The following is a 23,052-nucleotide window of genomic DNA, read 5'->3' on the forward strand; positions in this document are numbered from 1 at the left end:
TTGGTAATCTAGAGAGTCTTATTTTTGTTTGAAGTGCACAAATGCAATGACTAGGAAATTTAAAGAAAGCAGCTTTTAAGAAGATTCTAAAATTTAAAACCATCATTTTTATGCTTCCATAATGAATATTGAGCCATTGTGTTATTCTAACAAGTAGTGTCTTGTTTGGTAATTTTTAGGTATTACATAATTCAAGAAAATAAAATCATACTTTTTTTTAACTCTAGGAAGAATCTGTGAGATTTATTAGAAAATACTGATCCAATTTTAAGGTTCCTAAAAGTTGTGAGTATGAGAATTGGAAGGCTTTTTTGAAGAAAGAAAGCAAATAGTTTAATTTCACTAGATTTATCACTACAACAATATTTTTATATAGCAACCAAGAAATAAACCTCGTAGGCCAAGAATTAATGCTAATCAACATTAGTTTGCAGATACTTCTATGTGGTATAATGTTACCTTTCCTAGAACATTCAATTGTGTAAGAAAAAAGAACACATAAATTTGCCATTAGTATGTTGCCTTAATGACTAAGCTAGCTCCCTAACATAGCATTGTTTTCCTGGACAGAATATTTGTAAAGTGTTAAGGGAACATGAATTAGAAATGCTTAGTTGTGTTCACAGTTTCACATGTTATTCCCAGTGGTAATTGTAAGTTTCTGAAAACCATGTTCTAGCATTCAGTTTTCTGACATTGCTCTAAAAAATACAGATGGCTCATGTCATAATTTTTACAAGGCATTTTTATTTTAGCTTGTGCTTAATTATATTCAACTGTTTTTTTTTTTAAGGCAAATAAAAAATTGAAATTGGAAAATGGTGGCCTGGTGAGAGAGAATTTACGACTGAAGGCTGAAGTTGATAACAGATCACCCCAGAAGTATGTATTTTCCTCACAGAGCAATGTTTCAGATTATGTCAGTGTGTTAGACTAGGCTCTTGTGATTGCACATGGTTTTTATTTGACTGTTTTCATTTAATCAAGGAAACTGACTTGCCTCTAAAAATCTAGTGCATTGTTTGTGTTACTAGTAAAATTTTTGTCTCCATTAAGGCAAATTTTGAATTCTTTTCCTTTGATTCCTGAGAGGTTCATTTTATATTACTGTTCACTTGGTTTTACATAAAACTGTTTAATAGTATTGACAAATAGTGAGATTACAATAAAGCCCTTTAGCTGTTTTCTGAGATAATCATCCTAGTAAGAGTTAATGTTCATGTAGTATATGATTTTTACCAGTTTCAACAGTATGTAATGTAGAACTATTATTACTCTATTTACAGATCAGGAGATGAAAGTGTAGAGAGATTAAATTAATTCATCTAAATCTGCACAGCTAGTAAGTGGTAGGAAAGGCATTAGAGCTCTGGTATTTCATCCCTGGAGTTTGAGCTCTCAACTATTAAAATACTGTCTGAAGTGGGATTTAAAGCATTGCTCTTTGAATTTTGGGGTGATTTGAAACTACAATTGAGTCAATTCTTCCTTTTTGATGAAAGTTTCCATTCTATTCTAGAAGATAAAAGATTACAAGTGTTGATCTGGTTAACAGTTAATTTATCTGTGTCAAGTTTTAAGAGTTACAGATGGTGAAGAGATGGCAGATAGTACTTGCAGTTTTTTTTCCAGGCAAAAAGTAAAAGAAATATGTCGCCTTCCCCTGAGGTCTGGCAGCCTCTTGGAGAGATAGCATATCCAAACTCTACTCTTCCTTCTAATTCAACCACTAGACTTCATTTCTTTCTATTTTCATAAGACAAGGCAGGGATAAGCAAACAACGGAAATTTATCCTACTAAAATAGCTTTTGCTTGTCATTTGAAAAAGAGGACAAGTTGCCCTCAGTAAAATCGAATGTGGTACGAAGAAATGGTAGAAGTAAACCATAATTATACAAAGCAGAGATTACTAGCCAGTAGAGAAAGAAGCATAGCTTTTACTTATAAATAATTCCTTCCACTGTGCTCTCCAGCCCTCTTTTTCTTCCCCTTCAGATAACATCCTACTTTGACAAATTATTGGAATAAATTTAGGAAGTGTTGTTTTTACGTGTTGCTTTCAATCTCTGTTCCTGTCATTTATTGGCAGCTTGCTTTGCCAGTCATAGTAGTGCTTGTCCATTAGCCATTTCCCACAGCATGCTGAATGGAACTAAAGCTATTTTGTTTGTAGCTTTTATTTCTTGAAAAGTTGCCCACCAGATTGCAGATTTAATGCCAGCTACAAGGATGTGTGTTTTTAAATATCCATGCCTTCATCCAGATAAAAACTGAGAAACCCCCTGAGGCAACCTGGCCTCTGTCTGCTCTCCAACAAGCAGCCACATAGCTAATCCAACAAAATGTTAGGTGTTGCCATCTTTAAGTTCCATCCCTTCCCTTCACAGGAAAGGAACACTTTCACTTGAAAAGCAGTTTTAGCTCACCCCTGTTCCAGATCAATTTGCAATGCATTGAGGTATTAAATGCATTGCATTTGATTTATAGCTTTGTTTATTCTGCATCCCCAAACCCTAGTGGGATTCAGAGAGAAGCTGACCACAGCTGAAAATACCCAGATATGGTTCATCTGAGGAGAGCTCCTGTTTCTACAGAAAAGAATATGAAATTTTAAGAATGTAAAAGTAAATGTAAATAAAAATATGTTACTCCCTTAGTATAGCAAGTACTTTGACCAGTTTTTTGTTATTGCATACTTGGCTAGATGTAAAGGAATACTTTTAATACACATTCTTAGTCTCTAATGTGTCCTACAAGTTGAGCAGACATATTCTGTAAATCTACAGAAGAACTTTAAATTTTAAATACTAGAGAGGGAAAAAATTAGGAAGGTATGTTAACTCAAGCTGCCATAACCACAAATTTATTTTCTTACAATTTTTACGGCTAGAAGTCCTAGATAAAGTTTTGACAGGGTATTTTTTCTGTCTTACTTGTGGCCACCTTCCCATTATGTCCTCATATGGTAGGGAGAGAGGAATTAAAACACTCTGGTCTCTCATCCTCTTCCTATAAGGACACTAATCCTATTGGGTTAGGGTGCTGCCCTTATGATATCATTTAACTGTCAGTTACGTCCTACATACCCTATATTTGAGTCCAGTCACTTGAAGGATTAGAACTCAATATATGAATTCTGGAGTACATTCTATTCTTTTTCAAGACACTCAATTATGCTATTCCCAAAAAGCTAGACTACAATTTAATGTAAGGGGGAATTTAAACTTTATATTGATGGGTTTTTAAACATTTTTATCAGTACATGTTTGCAGTACTTAGTGATTACATCTATCATGGTACATTACACATCATAACACATCGTTTTACATCCCCTTCCTCCCTCCTTTTCAGTTTTTATTTTTTGAGAGGTGAGAAGTACTTTTTAAATTTTATCTATTTATTAATTCATTTCGTTTTTATAGTGCTGTAACTCCAGTACTTTAGTAGGAGGCTGAGGCATGAAGATTGCAAGTTTGAGCCCAGCATGAACAATTCAGCAATTTAAATTCTCAAAATAAAAGTGAGGGCTGGGGCTGTATCTCAGTGTGAAGGCCTTGGGTTCAACTTCCAGTACTACAAAAGAAAAATCGACATTATTATAATCTTTCAAAATGAATATCAAGATTACTTCTCTCCTTTGCTATTGTGTTTCTTTTGTACTTCATTATATGCACTCTCAAAGGGTACCTGGACATTTTTCCTTTCTCAACTACAGTTAACTTTTAAAAGCCTTCTTGAGCAGTGTGGCCAGTTGATAGCCTGCCAAGCTTATTAAATAACATCTATTTGGTTTTTTTGTCAGAGTTTCACTATTTCAATATCTACGTGAGTGATCCACAAAATGCAGGTATTTATTTTTCTATTAGCCACTTTTGAATTCATTTCTTTCTAAACTAATTTCGTTAATTTTCACCTGGAGGAAACTGACAGTTGTTTCCTTTTTCAGTATGTCCTAACACAGACTCAGAATAGGGTCTGCTCTACAGAGCTCAAAGCATGATATGTCTTTTACTTTATATGACTAATATCTGAAGAAAACTCTCTCCCAGGCAAACTAGAAATGCTACTAAAATTTTGTTATTTTTGTTTTGTTTTTTACATTAGTACTTTACAAGGGGCTTTAGCGATACAAAATAAATATTCCTAACCCCTAATTAGGTTAGTTTTTGTTGCTGTAATTTCCCTTACTGCCTTGTAGTTTCCTTCTTAGCACTTGCCAGAACTGCAGATAATGAACATTTTGTGTTTCATGACTTTTTTTCTTTTTGAACCAATTATATTTACTGTTATATCTACTACATTTTATAGAGTCCTGATTCATGTCCTGGTCCTAATACAAACTGGTCAAGTAGAATGTGGTACCCCCAATAGAGAAAATAAGTAGATTTCTTTATTAAATCCTTGGCAGGGGATATGATGTCGCTTTACAGTGCAAGTGAGTGAAGAAGCTGAGTGTGATGATGCATGCCTGAATCCCAACACTGTGGAAGCTGAGGCAGAAACAATGCAAGTTTGAGGCCAGCCTGAAGTACATGATGAGACCCTTTCTCAAATAACGAGGGTGGGGGTGCTGGCGATTTAGCTCAGTGGCACAGCATCTGTCTGGCAAGCGCAATGAGTTCGATTCCCGGTACCAGGGGAAAAAAAATAACAAGGGTGGGGAGTAAGGGTAGGAGTAGAGATAGAGGTAGAGTAAAGAGGTACTTTAAATGCAGAATGTGAATCTTATTAGGATATTGGTTAATATTATCAAAAATTGTCAAATATTGGTTAATACTGGATATTGTCAAAAAGATGTTTTTGATCTAATTGAGAAATTGAGATATGAAGCATATATTAGATGATACCAAGGAATTACTATTAATTTTTATTTAGGTATCATGGTTACGTAAGAAAATACACATTTGTCTTAGTCCATTTTGGCCCCTTTAGCAAAATACTCGTACACTAGGTGGCTTATGAACATGGGACATTTATTTCTTGCATTTCAGCTCTGTAGGCTGAGAAGGCCAGGATCAAAGTGCTAGCAGATAAGGGGTTGGAGAGGGCTAACTTCGTGGTTCGTAGACGCTGTCTTTTGCTGTATCCTCACATGGCAAAAGGGGCACAGGAGCTCTCTGAAGGACCTTTTTAAAGAGGTACTCATCAGGTACATGTATTTAAGTATTACATTGTTTCTCTGGTATGAGAAGCGGAAAGTATAAATCAAGACCAAAATGTATAATAAATACTGGGAAGTGGGAAGAAAAGGTTCTGATGGGAAGGGCAAGAAGGGAGGAGGGAGGAAGAAAAGAAAGGAAAAAGATGATAGAAAGGAAAAAATGGTTTTGTAAATAAGGAAGAGAAGAGTGGTTGAAGGGAGGCAAAGGAATTTAGTGGGGCGAAGAATCAAAATATATACAAATACCCTGTGATGAATGTGATCATTATGTATATCTAAAATGTACCAATAAAATTAACAGAAAGTTTACAAGGGTACTCATCCAATTCATGCTGATTTACTGTCATGATCTGAAGGTCCCTCATGGTCTGTTCACCAGAGATCACTTCTCAAACACCCTCCCTCTGAGTACCGTCCCACTGAGAATATAACACAACAGAAGACTTGGAATGGGGGTACACAAAAAGTCTGTAGCACCATTTTTTTTAGAATTCTTACTTTAAACTATAGAGTATGTTAGCCAAAGAAAAAGAGACATGAGAGTTAGTAGGGCCACAGTCTTGATAATTTTAAATGTGGGAAATGAGTATAGAGAGGTTAATTATATTGCTTTCTCTGTACTTACAATTTTATGATAAAAATTTAATACCAATGAAACATGATCCAGGAAATTCTTGGTCAAATAAAGGTAATAGACAAAAATACATGGAACTTTTAAATACTGAATAAATACTAAACCAAATACAATTTTGAGAAGAGTGGCAGTATGAGTATAGAGAATGGCAAGTGGGTTGCAGTGACAAGGAGTCTTAATCAAAAAGGCAGGCTATGAGCCCAGCCTCAAGAGTAATTTCAGTGAGGAGGGCGTTGTGAATGGATGGCAACAGCTTGGGCTGATAAGAGAACTAAGTGGTTCCTGCAGCTGTAATCCCTTTTCTCCCATAGCTGACATGCATCTTGTTACCCCTCAGCAAACAGTGGCTTCCTTATCACATTCATAGACCAGAAGTCTTCTACACAGTGTTGACTCCTCTCCCTTGTGGCTGTTGCCACTGTACTTACCAAGCTAACTCGCAGTACTTCCACTGTACCCGCCACTCTCTTCTGAGGGCCAAAGGCCAGTTTGCAGTCTGAGTATTTAGTGGGGAGTGTCAAGAGTGGCACACCTGCACAGGGTGGTAAACATCAAGAATGGTTTAAAAAGCTGAAAGGGACTAACAGTATTGAGTTTCTCATATTCCTAGATTCCTTGACTTTAATTACTACTTCTAATCTGTATTGGCTTGTATGGATGCATTTGTCCTTCATGGACTTACAAGTTTATTAGTGATTTTTGAACTTAAAAAGAGATGTGAAAAATTTATTTAAAAATCATTTGAAATTTCTACCTTTCTCCCAGGTCTATTAGTTATGCCTTTTTAAAAAAAATTTCTCTAGTCACTCTAGGCAAGGGACTGTGCTCTGTCACCAGTTATGCAGCTTTAGCAGAGCAGCTGTTCTTGTTCTCAGCTGCTCTGCTGTCCTGTATGGTTACTCATCATAGCAATATAGGACATAAAGCTTTATATACAAGCTTCTGTAGGTCATTTCAATCAAACGTGGTTACAATTGGATTAATTGGCTTCTCTCCATAAATATGAATTTTTTCCATATATATATGCCATATATATATATATGCCACTCTTCTCATAATTGGCTTATCTCCAGAAATATATATTTAGAAATGTTACACATTGTATCATTGGTTTTTAGTGAGATCTCTTGGCTTGGCTTGAGAATGTCTCACTGCATGCTCATGTTACTGTATAGTAACCCCAGCCTTGTTGTTATAAACCAGTCTTCACCCATGTTCTAACTCCTGTTAGGAGGAAAAAGGCTATAGGTACTCTGGGGCAGGAATCGCAATTTCCTCTTACAAGTATATAAAAGGAAGTGGTCCAAAAGGAAAAGAATATATTTAACAGATTATGATCTGAGTGTTCTTCCCCTTTTGCTGTATTTTTTCGTTTTTTCTTGAACCATCTTATCTACTGCTATGGCTTTAGTAATCACTTTCTGTGTATCGGAAGTTGTAAAATAAAATTTAAGTCTTTGACATTACCTTTTCTCTTGAATTGCAGATTTATATTTCCATCTATTTTGTACACTACCAAGATCCTATGCCTTAAATTCACCATAAAGCATAGTAGATTATCACAGCAGTCATCTCATTCAGAGGAACTTTTCCTAAATGTTCGATTAAAAACAACCCTCCCCTTCAGCACTTTCCTTACTTTGTCTTATTATAGACCATAACAGGGACCAGGAATGTAGCTCAGTGGCACAGTAGCAGGTATGAGTCCATGGGTTTGATTCCCAGTGCCAAAAAAAAAAAAAACCCAACTCTGATGACAAAGCCAAGGTACAGTAAAGTAGTAGAGTGTAGATTATGAACACAGGCTCTGGAGCCAAACTCTTAAGACTGGACAGTGACTCTGTCTGTTTACTGTGTCTGTTTTGGGTGAACATGTTTTACCTTTCTGTATCTGTTTTTGTCTTCAGTGAAATGGGCCAATAGTATCTACCTTACATATTGTAATGAAGGTAAACAATCTAAAATTTGAGATGCACCATAACGTCTGGTAATGTTATAGTATCATCCTGAGGGTCCTTGTCACTATATGAAATTATCTTGGTCATTTAATTGCTTGACCTGTTTGACCCATTGTCTGTCTATCTCCATTCTAAACTGTACAGTCTCTAAGAGTAAGAACTTGCTATTAGTCTCTTTCACTTCCAAAATTCCAGTACCTGAAAGATACCTGATATATATTTGTGGAATAATTAAATGAATAAGTAAGTAACATTGGATAAATTATTTAGCCTCTTGAAGCTATTGTGTTTTTTTTGAAAAATGTGGGTAATACATTCTTGAGAGTATTAAAGGAAATAATATATGTTCTTGAGACAATATATCACAAAGAAGTAGGTGGAGGAGTGTCTTATGTCTAAATAATTGTATCCATTATCCTCCTCCTACCCCCACACAAGATTATCGTTTTCCTTAGTTTCTATCTTTCTTAATAACTTTACTACTTGTCTTAGTAGCTTTTCTCCATTGCTGAGTCAACACCCCAAGTTAAAGGAGGAAAGGTTTGTTTAGCTCACAGTCTGTAAAGGTTTCAGTCCATAATCTCCTGGCTCTAAGGTAGGGTGGCTCATGGCAGAAGGACAACAGATCATGATGGTGGAAGACACCAAAAGTAACTAGAAGAGGGGAGAGCAAACCTTTTTTATATTGTATGCAGGCTACCTGCCCTGCGGCGGGTGTAGCGCTCACACTCCTAGCATTAGACTGAGAATCAGTCACAAACTCTAGATTGAACCACTTCTGAAAAAGCCTGCCCACCATGACCGCATGAGGTTTTGAAGGGTCATCTGGACACAAATCAGAACACTACTCATCTAATTCCCAAAGATAAAAACTCAGTCTTCTTATGTTTCACTTCCTCTCACCCCATGCCTGCTTGTTCAGTGTGATCTTTCTCACTTGATTCTCTTTTTTTTTAGAGAATAAAACAAACAAAAAAAGATACAGAATTTCAAAACCAGATGATAGGAAATTAACAACGGTTATTATATTCATATTGTTATCTTCAAAGTAGTTGTTCAGATTACCAAATATAGGCATGCAAAATTGATCAAACAATTAGGCATTAAGTGTTCTTTTCAATAAACAAATAGTGCTACAATTATTTTAGCCATATTATATATATATATATATATATATATATATATATATATATACACACACATTGTTTTCCCATCTCTTTTGCTTTTCTCCTTTCCCCCATCCCAGTTGCCTTTCCTTTTGAGCAGTTTCTCTTTCACAATATCTATTGTATCTTTTGGATTTTAATTACTCTTTCAGTTTCTTACACTGGGGAGACAATATGATGTTTACACATGTGGGTCTGATTTATTTCACTTGTGGTCTCTAGTTGCATCCATTTACCTGTAAAAGCCTCAGGTTTATTTTTCTTTATAGCTGAGTAGTACTCAATTGTATAAAAATACCACATCTTTTTTATCCATTCCTCAGTTCATGGGAATTTGGGTTGTTTCCAGGATGTAGCTATCACAAATTGTGCTGCTATAACTAAACAAGAGTGCATGTCTTGATTCATCTGATTCTTTGAATTGCCTCTATAATCCATTTTTTCCCCTCATTCCTGCTAGTTTAGGGATGTATTACTTTTCTGCTTTGCCTATGTAACAACCTTCTGACTGCTTACCCTTCTTTTCCATGGCAAACCCTTGAACATCTGCTTTATTGTTGCCTGTATTCTAGAATATAAATATGATTATCTCAATCCTGTTTAATAACTTTTGATGATTCCCATTGCATGCATATTAAAGCCCAAATTTCTTAGTGTTGTATCGCAGGTTCTTTGCTTCTCCCCTGCTCTAGCTACCTGGCCCACATGTGCCTTACTGTGCCATAATTTTGTACCTTTGCTCATGTCTTTTTTGCTGGCTTTCTCTGGTCCTCCAAGTGGCTCTGTCTGTCTCTGTTTGTCTCCCTCTGTTTCTTCTCTGAAACAGAGTCTTAACTATGTTGTTCAGAGTATCACAACCACAGCTGGTTTTACCTCTAGTGTTTACTCTCTGGTTAGTTCCTACCATCCTCGGAAATCTAGCCCAAGTCTCACTATCTTTGAGACCCTCCATAATTTCCTTAGGCAGAAGGAACACTTTTCTCTTATTTTTTTAATTATTCTGTTACTTTGTTGTTTTAACAGTAATGTTGTATACTGACTGGTTCCAATGACTGTCATGCCCACATAGCCTGCCAAACTTATTGGCACGAAGACATAATTTTTTAAGTGTGTGTGTGTGTGTGTGTGTGTTTGTCTTCTGTGGGGCCTGGCAGAAAAAAAGGAGTCTTTTTGCTTTAATGCTCTGCACTAGCACTTTGAAGGAACTAATCAGATTGTTAAGATTTTCCATGTCAAAGTATAAACTACAGAAGATTTTATAGGGCACAAAGTCAACGATTCCTAGCATTTTCTCCAAGGGAAAAGAGTAAGAGGTTTCTTGAAGTTTTCCTTTCTAAATTGTGCCAGAGATTGGGAGTTAGAAAGGGGAATGGAGAAGGCTGTTTTAGGGCTTGCATGGCTCTAGTCCTGGGTTTCTTGTCCAAACCAGATTTTCCTGCCCTTACTTGTTGTCTCCACATGCTGACTCTAAACCTAGTTCTAGTTCACAGGCCTTTTCTTCCTAAACTGAGGTTCTGGACATGCCAGTTACCACTAGCACCTTTGCTTCCTCATCAGCACTGCTGGTCTGGCTGGCTCTCACTGTTGTCCCTTCTTGACCTATTCTGGCCTTTTTTGTTTCTCATGATTCTGCTCTGACAAACCCAATAATTCCTAGTATTTGACCCCATCCTGATCTGGTGACCGATTGTGCTATGCCCTTTGGTTTTCCCGGAAGGGGAACTTGTAGACTGTCAGGGGAGCCTGATGATACCCTGGGGCCAGACTGTGACAGCCAGTTGTGCTCGGCCCCTTGACTGCCTGAGGGGCCCTTCTCTGGATATTCAGCTAATTGGGGATAGACAGTTATAGCAGTTTTCTGTCAGTTTGTCTTTACTGTATTGATAAGATTTTTGGGAGCCTGCAGTAGGTGCTAATAGCTAAGCAATAGGGTTGTCAGAGAAATTAGGAACTGTTTGAGAACAAGGATGATAACTTCTACCTTTTTTTCTTCCTCACAGCCTTTCAGCACACATTAGTCAATAACTCAGCTAAGTAATAATTATAGTAATAATTCCAAAAAATTGGATCAGTTTTTGTTTTATTTTGCTTGAAATTGTTTCTCATGCAGAGAGAGAGAATGAATTAAGCTACAATGAAAATGCATGGACAGATGATGATGATACCACTCCAGAGGATTTTTAAATACGATTTATCATTCAGCAAAAATCACACTCTTTTATACTATTGAGATTTGTTGTTAAGGTTACTATATTTGGGGAGAAGAGATGTCCTTTACTCCATTTAAAAATATAAAACACATGAAATAGCATGTCATAATGAAATAGCATGAAAAATTAGGATCCCTGTCCATATAATGTAGACTTCTCTTTTAGAGGTAGGAGAACAGAAAATTAGGGCATTTCTACACAGAATCAAAATGAAACATATTTACCACATAGAATGGAATTTGTTCCACAGTAGAAACAGTGGTCTGTCTCACAGACAGTGCAGAGACAGTAGGGTGTGGAAATTAAGTGTCTTATTTTGAGCTGTTTTCCCCAGTGTGGTACCCAGAAAGAAGGAAATAAGCCTTAGAAATATAGGATAACTAGTTGCAGTTTCTAAAGAAAAGGTTAGAGAGGAAGAAGTCTCAGTCACTACAGAAGCCAGGAAAGGAAGTAAGTAATATGAACCCGTTCAAGTCTGTATTTCTCCTTATGACTTTTGCTGATACCATATGGCAGTCAGCCCTTACTAGAGACTTGCCACAAAAGGGGCTGGTCTGTTCCCTCTCACTTCATATGGTACCCAACACTCAGGTCATTTTTATGAAGAATTTCTAATTTCAGTACTACAATCTGTAACTATGTACACAGTTGATTTAATAAAATAAACACAAGAGAATGTGTAATTGCATTGCTATGCCATGCGTGGTGCTGCACACCTGTAACCTGGTACGCTAGAGGCTGAGGGAGAAGGATTGCTGAGAGTTCAAGGCCAACCTTGGCTACACAATTCAGTGCAGCCTGAACTACATAGCAAGATCTTGCCTCAGATAGATAGATAGACAGATAGATAGATAGGTAGATAAATAGATAGATAGATAGGAAGGTGTGTGCTAATATTGTTTAGAGAACTTTTTATGCCCATATCTTATGCTCTGAGTAACTACTTTGAAGATAATAATACACCCTGTATTAACTGTTATTATTGTCCTATTTTATGAAACTTTGTTTTATTTTTTTCCATAAAATAAAAAAAAATATTACTAATATGAGCTGTAACCTTGCATTTTAAGGTATAGGTAAGGTATGTACCATGTTTTTTTTGGAGGATGAAGGCAAAAGGAATTACTTGATTCTCATGCCTCATCCCATCATGTCATCTTTGTCTTTAAGGGGAAAATTGTGGCAGTTTTTATTCGTGTAAATATTAAAGCACTTTCTGTTTTGTGATTAAAACCAAGATATAACATAACTTAGTTTGTATTTTTTTATCACCCTAAACTAGACCCTAAGACAAGTAAGTAACCTATGAGATATTTAGGTCCTAAATTTTGCATTTATAATTGTCATCTCACCTAAGAAACATCTTTTCTTGCAAAGATGTCTGCTTACATTTATAGGGAGGCAAGTTGGTCGTGTATTCTTCCTACGCTTAGCATATTTGAATGCAGTACTTTCAGTGCATGGTTCTGATTCAAACTGTGTTTTCATGTCTCTGGTTAAAGTATTTTGGTTGGTATGTACCAAGGTGGTCCTTGTATACTATGCTTCCTGCAAAACCACTTTAATAAAAGATCTTTGGAAGTCTCAAAATATCTTGAATTTGTTCCTAGAACATAACAGTTATTTGATAAGTGTTTATTGACTTTGTGCACACATATCTGTATGTCTTCCTACAGTTTTCTAACTCTGATACAGTGTAAGTAAGACCTGTTGTTACCTAAGAAGAATTGTTATAGAATATGGTTTCTAATTTGGCATTTGGTATTAGAAAGACTTGTATTCTAATCCCATTGCTCCCACTTAACCTACTTTGCAACCTTGAGACAAGATCTTTAACCTTCCTAAGCTTCTCATTTCCCATCTTAAAATAATAATGGATCTTGATTCATAAAGTTCACATGACAGTTAAATGGGATAATGCACATCAAGCATATAATAGTGTACTTAACTCCAAGTAAATACTCAGTTGTGCTGGTGTTCTTAGTGTCATCATCACCAGTGGCAGTCGTTTATACCACTGTTAAAGATTTGCAGTAATTACTTTTGGTACATTCCAGCCAAAAGTTCACTTTGCTTATTTTATTTTATTTTATTTTATTTTATTTTATTTATTTTGTTGCCAAGGAACAGACATTTTTAGGAGAGAATTTCTACCCGTTTATTCTTTCAGCACGCTTCATTATATAACATTTTTGTGGAACTGACCTATGTAACTAGAGTGGCCTATAGACTACTTTTTGATTAACAAATTCTCCAGGAATGTAGCATCTGAGTATAATTTTAAAAAGAGGAAACTCCTAAGGGCACATTGTCAAGTCATACAGGGCAGCAATAGATGAAAATGCATGGGCCACTTTCCAAAGCTCCCCTATTCATTTCAAGACAGAATGCTTCTTCCCTACCTTCCCAACACACACACACACACACACAGGAATGAAATAGGGTTATGTCCAAACAGTGCATAGGAAGCTGGTGAGATATAAAAACTACTAAGGCATTTGAGCCCTCCCCCCACCACAATATAGAATTTTGCATTCCTACAGTCCTGGCTCTCTCTGACCTCATTACCTAAAATGTATCCCCTTACATACCTTGTGCACATACACACAGGCAAAGACCAGGACTTTCTGACGTCTCACTCTTATCAAAACTGAAGATGCCTTGTGAGCGCATATTACAGGCTACTGGCTCATGTTCTGTGTAATCAAAAACAGGAGTTGCCAACTCAAGGGATCTCTTAAGATTATATTTCAGGAAAATGCATGAGGGATGATAAAATATATTGTGCATGTTTAAATTTTTAAAATTACTACAATAAAAGATTGCCATTAATCCCCCTAAGAACACTCCCTCTCACTTTGAGCATACTTATCCCATCATCTTGCCATTTTCTGAAGCAGTTCTGGAAGTCCTCTTTCATGAATGTCTTTATGAGACGAGATTAAAAATAATGCTGCTAAAAATAATAATGCTGTTGCCAAGTGCCATCACAGAGAGGCAGTCTCATACAAACATTATGTTGTGTCCTGATCCACCTTGTTCGCCAGGTCTGGTACCATAGAACTTCTGGCTCTTCCCCGGAGTGACCATGAGAGTTAGACATTTGGACATGCTTCAGCACATGGAAGCAGCCATTAAATTGCAGCTAAACAAACTCACAAGTCAGAATTTACAGAACTGCTTCAGAAAATAACAAGAATGATAGGATACGTGTGTGTGCTGAAAGTGAGGGGGGAATGTTCTGAGGGAGTTTAAAAGCAATATGTGTTTTAGTGTAATACTTTTTAAAATTGTAAACAGCAAATTTTTTAATCATAGCTAGGAAAGGAAAAACAATGGAAATTTTACTGCTGTCTGTGTTTAAGATGAAGATACTTAATATTTTTAAAAGTCAGGAGATTGGAAGGTGCAATTACAGCTATGTAGACAGGTAATTACAAGAACATCTGGTCTATGAATGGATCATGTCTTCTGAGGGTTGTTGTTGCACTTCTTTAAACAAAATTTTTTGAGATTCATGTAAATGTGTTTGGCTTTGTTTATCAGCCATTATTGTGATTTGGGTCATCCACATTTGCATGATGGTTCAGGACTGTAAAAATGACTATGCAGGTTAAAACTGTACAAAGCGTTCTTAATAATCAACAAGAAAAATTACAGTTGCTTTTTGGGCTTTAACAATTTTGTCAAAACATTAGCGCTTCTATTAGTTTTAGATGTATTTGGATAAACAGTAAACTAGTATTTATTTAGTGCAGTATTGTTTATGCAGTACAATTTGAAATATTTGCAACATGAGAATTAAAGCGTTCTTATTTTGTAAAAACAGAATATTTGATCAGGTATGGCCGTAGACTTGCTTGTCTGTATTTCCTGTAGACATCTTCCTCTTCCTTAGAACTACTTATCTCTGTCAATAAGTTTATCTCTACTAAATTCCTCTGGCATATTTAGTCTCTTGAATGGTCTTGGATTGTTGTAATATTCCAACAGTCAGCTTTTCCTTCCATAACTGCATTTAAATTTAATTCTAATATGTCTGGCATGAACGCTTTTAATTTCTGTATAACACCTTCATCTTTGTTGGCCTGTTCTGTCTTTTATCTGTTTTTATGAAATGTCCTCTGGGTTTTCATTGGGAGGCAACACAGTTACACTCTGTGCTGTGTGCCAGCTATGTAGCAGAAGCACAGTAACCAATCACTGACAGACTTTGAAAGAGGTGACCTGACTGGTTGTTGATCATAATACACATTTTTTATTTGTGTAGTCTTTTATGACCTGAAAAGCTAGAAATACTGGCTTTCCTTTATGCAGAGATTCACAACTAATACAATATAATGTGGCAACTGAATTTCAACGATGTTTGTTGGGTGACTAAGGCTATTTAACTAAACCCAGGGCAACTAAAATTTGTGCATATTGAAACCATGTTAAGCAAGGACATCAGCACCAAAAACCTGTCACATAGGCTAGACCACAAAAGTTGTTCCAGTTGCAAATATTGCTTGCAGTTTTAGCATTACCTCAGCTCGGAAGTGAGGAACGGATGAAATTGCAGATTCATGAGGAGAGACGAGGGCCCCTTCTGTACCCCTTGTTCCTCAAGAAGGACTCTGAAGTTTGGTAGGCTTGGCGACAGTGAGCTTCATGCACTCATTCCTTTTGTTGGGGGTCACGCGAGACAGGTGTAAGTTGCACACCTGGTTGATAGCAGCCTAGCATTGGAGCTTAGTTCTTTTGATATTTGGTTCTGACATTTATTTTGTACCTCATGTATTTTCTTCTGACCCCCTTCAGTACCATCTTGTTCCTTTTGTGAGCAGTGAGAAAACATGGCCTTAGGAAGTTCTTGTTACAGATGCTCTTACTTTAGTTACAGTGCCTCAAAGGTCAAATCAACGGGCCTTTCATTTTTCTTACTTCCAGTAGCTGCCTCTGTACCATTTTGGACAAGGGGCACCTCATCCTCTTTCTCATCTAGAGTGTGCTTCAGCTAATATTGCAAGAAAATCCCTTGTTTCTGCTAGATTTTGGCAGAATGTCCTTCCAATATCAGTTGCAGCTCCCAAACTACTCTGCAGTGTTTCTCTGGCATAATGAAGCCCTTGGCCATCACTGCTACTTTGAAAATCAAAGCCTTTTGGTCTCTAATGGAATGTTTATAAAAATACTGCATTTTGAAATTTGCTCAGGAAAAGGAAGTATGGTAAATGATATTAGAAATCCCTCTGGTTTGCTTTGGCATGGCTTCATATAATGTTATCTACTCTGGAAATAACTGGAACTCATATGAAAAGGAGCGTATTAAAACCCAAAGACAAATAAGCTCTTCATTGTCTTATTCTATGGAAGCATAGCATCACATATTTATCCCTGTTATTTTTATATGATATGTTGCCCTTTGCTAAATTTAATATAGATATTCAGGATCAGCTAAAAACACAGAAAAAAAGTCCCCTAATCCCCTAACACCAATGTCAAAAGTCTCATATTTGCATTCTTTACTAAGGTAAAAATGGAGGGTTTTTGGATGGGGCTTTATAGAATGTTATGATGCAGAATTATACTGTGTATGTGTCTCTCTGTGTTGCTTCCCTTGGTGTCAGTGAAAAGAAAGTAAATAATGAAATTATAACACATTTAATTTAGTAATAGAGCGATGGTTATAAAGTGTACATGTAAAGAGGATCAGAGGCCTTTAACTTACTTATCCTGTGGTGTAGACTCTGTCTTAATGTAAGGTACTGACATATTTTAAAGTAAGAGAATGACATTTATTTAAGAAATATTTAATAAAAGACTGTGGTATACTTGGAATTGCTCTGAAGATCTAGCAGTGTGTATAATAAAGTCAAGCCTCCTGCTCTCTGGGAGCATCCACTGTAATAGGGGAAACCAAAAACAAGTAAGTTACGCAGACTGACTCATTAATTGATCAGTTCCGTGGTTTTCACCCTACACTGCTGTCAGTTTGCCCAATAGGATGGGTCACTTATTTGCAGAGCAGAGTGGTCTGGTCACTTTAAGTATAGACCTTAAATGATTGAACTTTGGGGAACTAGAGGCAATGTCGTTTAGAAAACAGCCAACTCCCTCAGTGGCTCCTGCATCCTTGTCTCTTTCATGTGTTCTCTTTTGCTGAACTCTGTGGTTAGCATGGCATGTCAGCTTTCTCTGTAAAGTAACACAAAGATGTTAGGGGCATCATTGACTTGAACGCAGAACCGTTTGTTGAGTCATATAAAAACACAAGCTAGGAATGTGGCTTACTGGTAGAGCACTTCCCCAGCATGCTCAAGGCCCTAGTTTGAACCCTAACAACGCAAAAAGGAGCAAACCAAAAATATAAATAATTTAAAGAACAAAATAGAAGAGAGATGGTAGGAAACAGGGAAGTAGACTTCGTGCAGATGGGAAAGAGATATGTGATGGGGTGGGAGGCCAGGGTGCAGATGGGGGAGTAAAATGATCAAGATTCAATATGTGTAGGTACCATTTTCCTGAGATGAATGTAATTACTGTGTATGACAAAGATACACCAACAGTTTAAAAGCAGTTTAGGGATAAAAGCAGTATTTGAAAATGATACTGTGTTTGAAATTTCAAGCTAAAACCTGGAAAAAAGCCACTAATATTTGAGAAAGCATTCTTCACTTATCACTAGTCTTTCTTTATGTAGGCCTGAGTTACCAATGATATCCTTTGGTAGCATTATTTGATTTTAAATCATTTGATTTTTCTCATATGAAGATACCTGTATTATAAAAACTATAGTTGAAAAAGAAATTTTATCTTGGTAAGCAAATGTAAATCTAACACTTTTGCTATTTGCATTAAATATGCTACACAGTTTCTCCATTTAAAAACATGGGTTATTTGGTTATATCAGAGATGTTACACTGAAGACTCACAAGTATTTTTGTCAACTCCACTCAAAAGTCTTTGCCTACTTTTTAAAATGTTTTCTTAATAGAACTACACCTCTTTTAAGTGCTGTATTTATAAGCCAGAACATTTTAAGAAGAAGAAAAGAAAGAAAATTCCTGTTATTCACTTAACCAGATAGTCATAGTAGTAAGCATTATCATTGTACTGGAGAGCCTTGTTATTGTAGTTGCTTTTGTTTTTGTTATATCTATGGTTTTTGCTTTTGTATTTTAGAAACTGAAGAGAGCGTGCTCTCTCTGGGAATTTAGTTAATTGCTGTGAGTAGGTAAATACACAACAATCATGTCCTTTCTAATCCTGGTATTTTATGATTCTATATTTACCTTTGCCTCTGCTTGCTTTTCTTAGATAGAGAAAAGAGTGGGGATCATGTGGGTGCTGAGCTGAGAAGTAAATTGGGCCAGGGGCTTAGGAGGTGATGAGCTTGGATGACTGTCGAGAGTATGTTGTAGTAGATAGTAAGAAGCAGTTACTGTGGGCTTTTTATGCTTCCTTATATTTTTTAATAAATACTTTTTTAGTTGTAAATATTTTTATTATTAGGAGAAAAGAAAAAAGTAAACGCAAAGATAAAAATAGATTTTATACATTACCTTTTTCAGGTACCTTAAACAGATAATCCCTGAAGTTTTAGAAATGGACCAATATGTGAATCATCAAGAAAAGTGATGGATTAAATCTTTTGAACAGAATTTTGAACATATTTCATGGTGTTAAGAACTAAGTTTATTGTTTGATAGGAAGGAGTTTCCTGAAAGAATTTTTCTTAGTGGCAAGATAAAATGTAGGCTAGATATTTGATGGTCATTAGAGCTAAAACATTCTTACTCAGGTTTGTGTCCTCGCCCCAAATATATCAATTTAATCTATACTGGGTGCTCAAAAATTGTTTTAGAGCTGAGCCCATCCATTCTTTATGCAATAATGAAAAAAAAAAAGATAATATGAAGTAAAAGAGTGAATTTTTATGTGTTCTTTTTAGTCACTCTAAACATGTTCCCTTTCAGAAAATACAAAAATGTTTTTATGTATAGTATATTGTCACTGACTTTGTGTTTCAAAGTTGGAGAAATGAGATTGATGTCTTATACAGTTGTAAAATGCCAAAAATAAGTAGAGCTGAAATGAATTAAAGCCCAGTGCTCAGAAAGGCCAAGGAAAAGCTTCATATCAAGGGTGGCCATAATTGAAAGGGTCCAAATAAGTATTTAAAACCACCCCTCCTGGGACTTCTAAGATTTCTGAATTTCAAATTGGTGTTTTATGTTTGACAAGGTGACATTGTATAAGAAATGTATTGTAAAACACTGCTGTATGATAGGAAAATGATTGAATGTAAATATTTCAAGATGTGGACCACTGTTCAAATGTTATCATAAATCTTTGCCATTGTTTTAGGGGATAACTTCATGCATATATGAGCTGAATTGATAGAGCTAGCTCTTGAAAGAGAAATCGTCAGTGAGTTTCTACCTCTCTTCCACCACTATACTGATTGTACCATTAGAATGACCTATTAGATCTTTTGTGTTATTACAGTATGCATATTATTCATAAGTTAGTGGGGAAATACTTTTTTGAAGATATTACCTCTGGCATTGCTTTTGTCCTATTCAGTTAGTGGTGTGAAATGCATTGTTATGTGAAATTAGAATGGACTGGGACAGTTTGTACTCTTAAACTTTGAAAAAGAAAACAGCTTGAACTATATGACTAACTATCCTTCCATTCTTTCTAGATTTGGAAGGTTTACAGTGGCTGCTCTTCAGTCTAAAGTAGAACAGTATGAACGTGAGACCAACCGCCTTAAGAAAGCCCTGGAAAGAAGTGATAAGTATATAGAGGAACTAGAATCTCAAGTTTCACAGCTAAAAAATTCAGATGAAGAAAAGAAAGCAATGGATGTCATTTGCCAGAGAGCACTGTCTGCAGATGGTAAGGGGGGCAGTGAGGAAGATGTGGCATCAAACAATCAAGGTGACAGTGCTAGAAAGCAGCCTAGCTCATCCACCTCTAGTTCTTCTCACCTGGCACAACCTTCCAGCAGCAGACTCTCTGACACCAGCACTGCGAGACAGGAAAGTGCCAGCAAAACAGAACCAAACCATCCTAAGAACAAAGATCTGTATCAGAAACAGGTAGAAATAGTGTTAGATGTGCCAGATACCAGTATGGATACTTATTTGGAAGGAGAATGGGGTAATAAGCCTAGCAATTGTGTTGCCTACAAAGATGAAGAGCTTTATGATCTTCCAGCTCCTTGTACTCCTTTGTCCCTTAGTTGCCTTCAGTTAAATACTCCAGAAAATAGAGAGGGCTCCATAGTCAAAGCAGGAGGTTCCAAAAAGCACTCAAATCATCTCAGAAAATTGGTGTTTGATGATTTTTGTGATTCTCCAAATGTTTGTAATAAGGATTGTTCACAAAGTGATATAAGTAGAAATGAAAATGAAAAGAAGCCAGAATGCTTTGTTTCCCCAAAGACAGGATTTTGGGATTGTTGCTCTACAAGCTATGCCCAAAGCTTGGACTTTGAAAATTCAGAGGGGAACATAATAGCAAATTCTGTTGGAGAAATACCTTCAAAACTGAGTGAGAAATCATCCTCTTGTCTGTCCAAGAGGTTGAATTCTATTCGCTCTTTTGAAATGAACCGGACAAGAACATCCAGCGAAGCATCAATGGATGCTGCTTACCTTGACAAAATCTCTGAATTGGATTCAATGATGTCAGAGTCCGACAACAGCAAGAGCCCTTGTAATAATGGTTTTAAGTCAGTGGATTTGGACGGGTTATCAAAGTCATCTCAAGGCACTGAGTATCTTGAGGAACCCGAAAAGTTGGAAGAAAGAACTGAGCTCAGTCTTCCCAAAGGTTCTCTAACTGTTGATCAGTTAGAAAATGGAAATGAATGGAAACCCACTTCCTATTTTCTCCTTTCTCCAACTGACCAAGAAATGAATGAAGATTTTTCACTCCATCCCACTTCTAATCCAGAAACTAATGAAATCAAACCCCCAAGCTGTTTATTTCAGACAGAGTTTTCCCAGGGTGTTTTGTTAAGCAGTTCACATCGACTATTTGAAGATCAGAGGTTTGGGTCATCTTTGTTTAAGATGTCCTCGGAGATGCACAGTCTTCATAACCACCTTCAGTCTCCTTGGTCTGCTGCTTTTCTGCCTGAAAAGAGGAATAAAAATGTGAATCAATCAACAAAAAGAAAAATCCACAGCAGCCTTTCTAATGCTAGCCCTTCAAAAGCAACTAAAAGTTGACTCGTTAGGAAGGTATCATTTGTGTTTTTGTCCTGAAAGGAATGTAAAAGTTTTTAAAGTTACTTTTTTCCTTTCATGAATACAGTTTGAATTGATAATCTTTTGTCAAATGTCAAGTCAAAATAGTGTATTAACCTATGCCCCTACTGAACCTTTTACATCATCTTGAAAAGACCTTTTGATCTTTTTATGTGGGGATCTTTTTGACCAGAGAAGGAAGAGAGAATTATTTGTTTGTTAGTGCATATATGTGTCGGGGCGAGGTGTATTTTGTTTCTTGAATCTTATGTAACTGTTAGATACAGTGGCCTGCTAATGAGGCTCAGTTGTCTTCAAACTTTTTAGTATTGTCTATGCACTGATCATAAGACACTTGAATTTCCTTAAAGATTTTTCCTAATATGGAAATTATTTATGTTTAGTGAGAGCCTGATTTTATGCAAGGCTGTGGTGGAGAAATAGCACTCTGACCTTAGTCCAGTATTCATTTACTTTTTCTTTAAGTTTTATGTATATGTTTGCATTTTTTTATGTTTGCATTTTTTAACATTGTAATTTGTCCAGTTTTGTGAAAATGTTCTGTTACTATGAAAGAATACATTTTTCTATATAAAAATACTCATTTTATATCAGGCATCTTACATTTGCTTTTTCATTTTATGTCAGACAGCTTATATTTACATATTCATCTTATGTCAGGTAGCTTATAGTTGCTCATCTTTTTGTATGTAAAACCAGAAATTGAGTATACTTTGGAAGGTATGGAGCAGTTGGGTTTGTTGGAAGAACTTAAACATTATAGCTTCATTGTTCCAGATGTATACATGCAAAAGCATCTTTGCCAAGTTCTTGGTCCACTTATAGCCCAGGGAGTTGTTTTTGAAGTGATAAAGTTCTTATTTGCATGTGACTGTTCTTTGTGGAAACAGAATGCATGGTAACATTTTGCTTGCTCTGTTTTCCCTATTAAGAAAAAGAAGTTTCAATTGGCCAGTGGACTATCTTTTATTCAAGGCTTTTCTTTTTCTTAAAGAGTATTGAAGGGATAAGGATCGGTAATAACTAAGCACAATTTGCAAGTTAGGCTCCAAAAAAGTATGTTCTGAATACGTTTGGTATGCCTATGAAGGCCTTTAAAAAAATGGGTTTGTATGCTAATGACTTGTTTATTGAATGTGCACTGAACCTTTTACATTAATACCATATTGTTTTACATTAATACTGCATGCTTTTGTATGTGAATTGAATAAAGGATGTCATAAGTATTGAATAAAGATGTTTCAGATACTAAATTAGCCTGTATAGACCCGGAAAACTTATCGCTAATTACTTTATAATACAGGGGTATACCAGCTGTGGCCCATGTACCAGATCTGGTCTATACCTATTTTTGAAAGACCTGTGACCAAAACTGAAGTTTTTACTTTAAAAAAAAAATTATTTTTTAAATCCAAAGAATGTTTTATGGCAGGAAAATTATGTGAAGTTCATATTTCATTACTTCTGCATAGTCTTACTGGAGCAGCTACCCTCACTTGTTTACATGCTATCCATGACTCCCTTGTACTGTGACCAAGGGATAGTAGTAAGAGACCGTGTGTTTCACAAAACCTAAAATATTTACTGTGTGGCTTTTACAGAAAAAAAAAAAAAATGCTTATCTTAGGGGCTGGGGATTGAGCTCAACGGCACAGCG

At 36.2% G+C, this 23,052-nt stretch overlaps 1 protein-coding gene across 4 annotated transcripts in view; it reads left to right on the forward strand.

The window, feature by feature from the left end:
• Rnf219 (ring finger protein 219) overlaps nt 1–22,648 on the forward strand; it is a 43,618-nt gene extending 20,970 nt beyond the window's left edge. For all 4 annotated transcript variants that reach the window (XM_005374144.2, XM_005374147.2, XM_005374145.2 and 1 more), the window contains 2 exons: nt 794–882; nt 19,820–22,648. In XM_005374144.2, the coding sequence (XP_005374201.1) occupies nt 794–882; nt 19,820–21,356 (1,626 nt within the window). In that variant the 3' untranslated portion in view covers nt 21,357–22,648. The remainder of the gene's footprint in view (nt 1–793; nt 883–19,819) is intronic.
• The last annotated feature ends 404 nt before the right edge of the window (nt 22,649–23,052 follow it).

Source organism: Chinchilla lanigera, unplaced genomic scaffold (assembly GCF_000276665.1).
Source record: "Chinchilla lanigera isolate Chin_1 unplaced genomic scaffold, ChiLan1.0 scaffold00003, whole genome shotgun sequence".
NCBI lineage: Eukaryota > Metazoa > Chordata > Mammalia > Rodentia > Chinchillidae > Chinchilla > Chinchilla lanigera.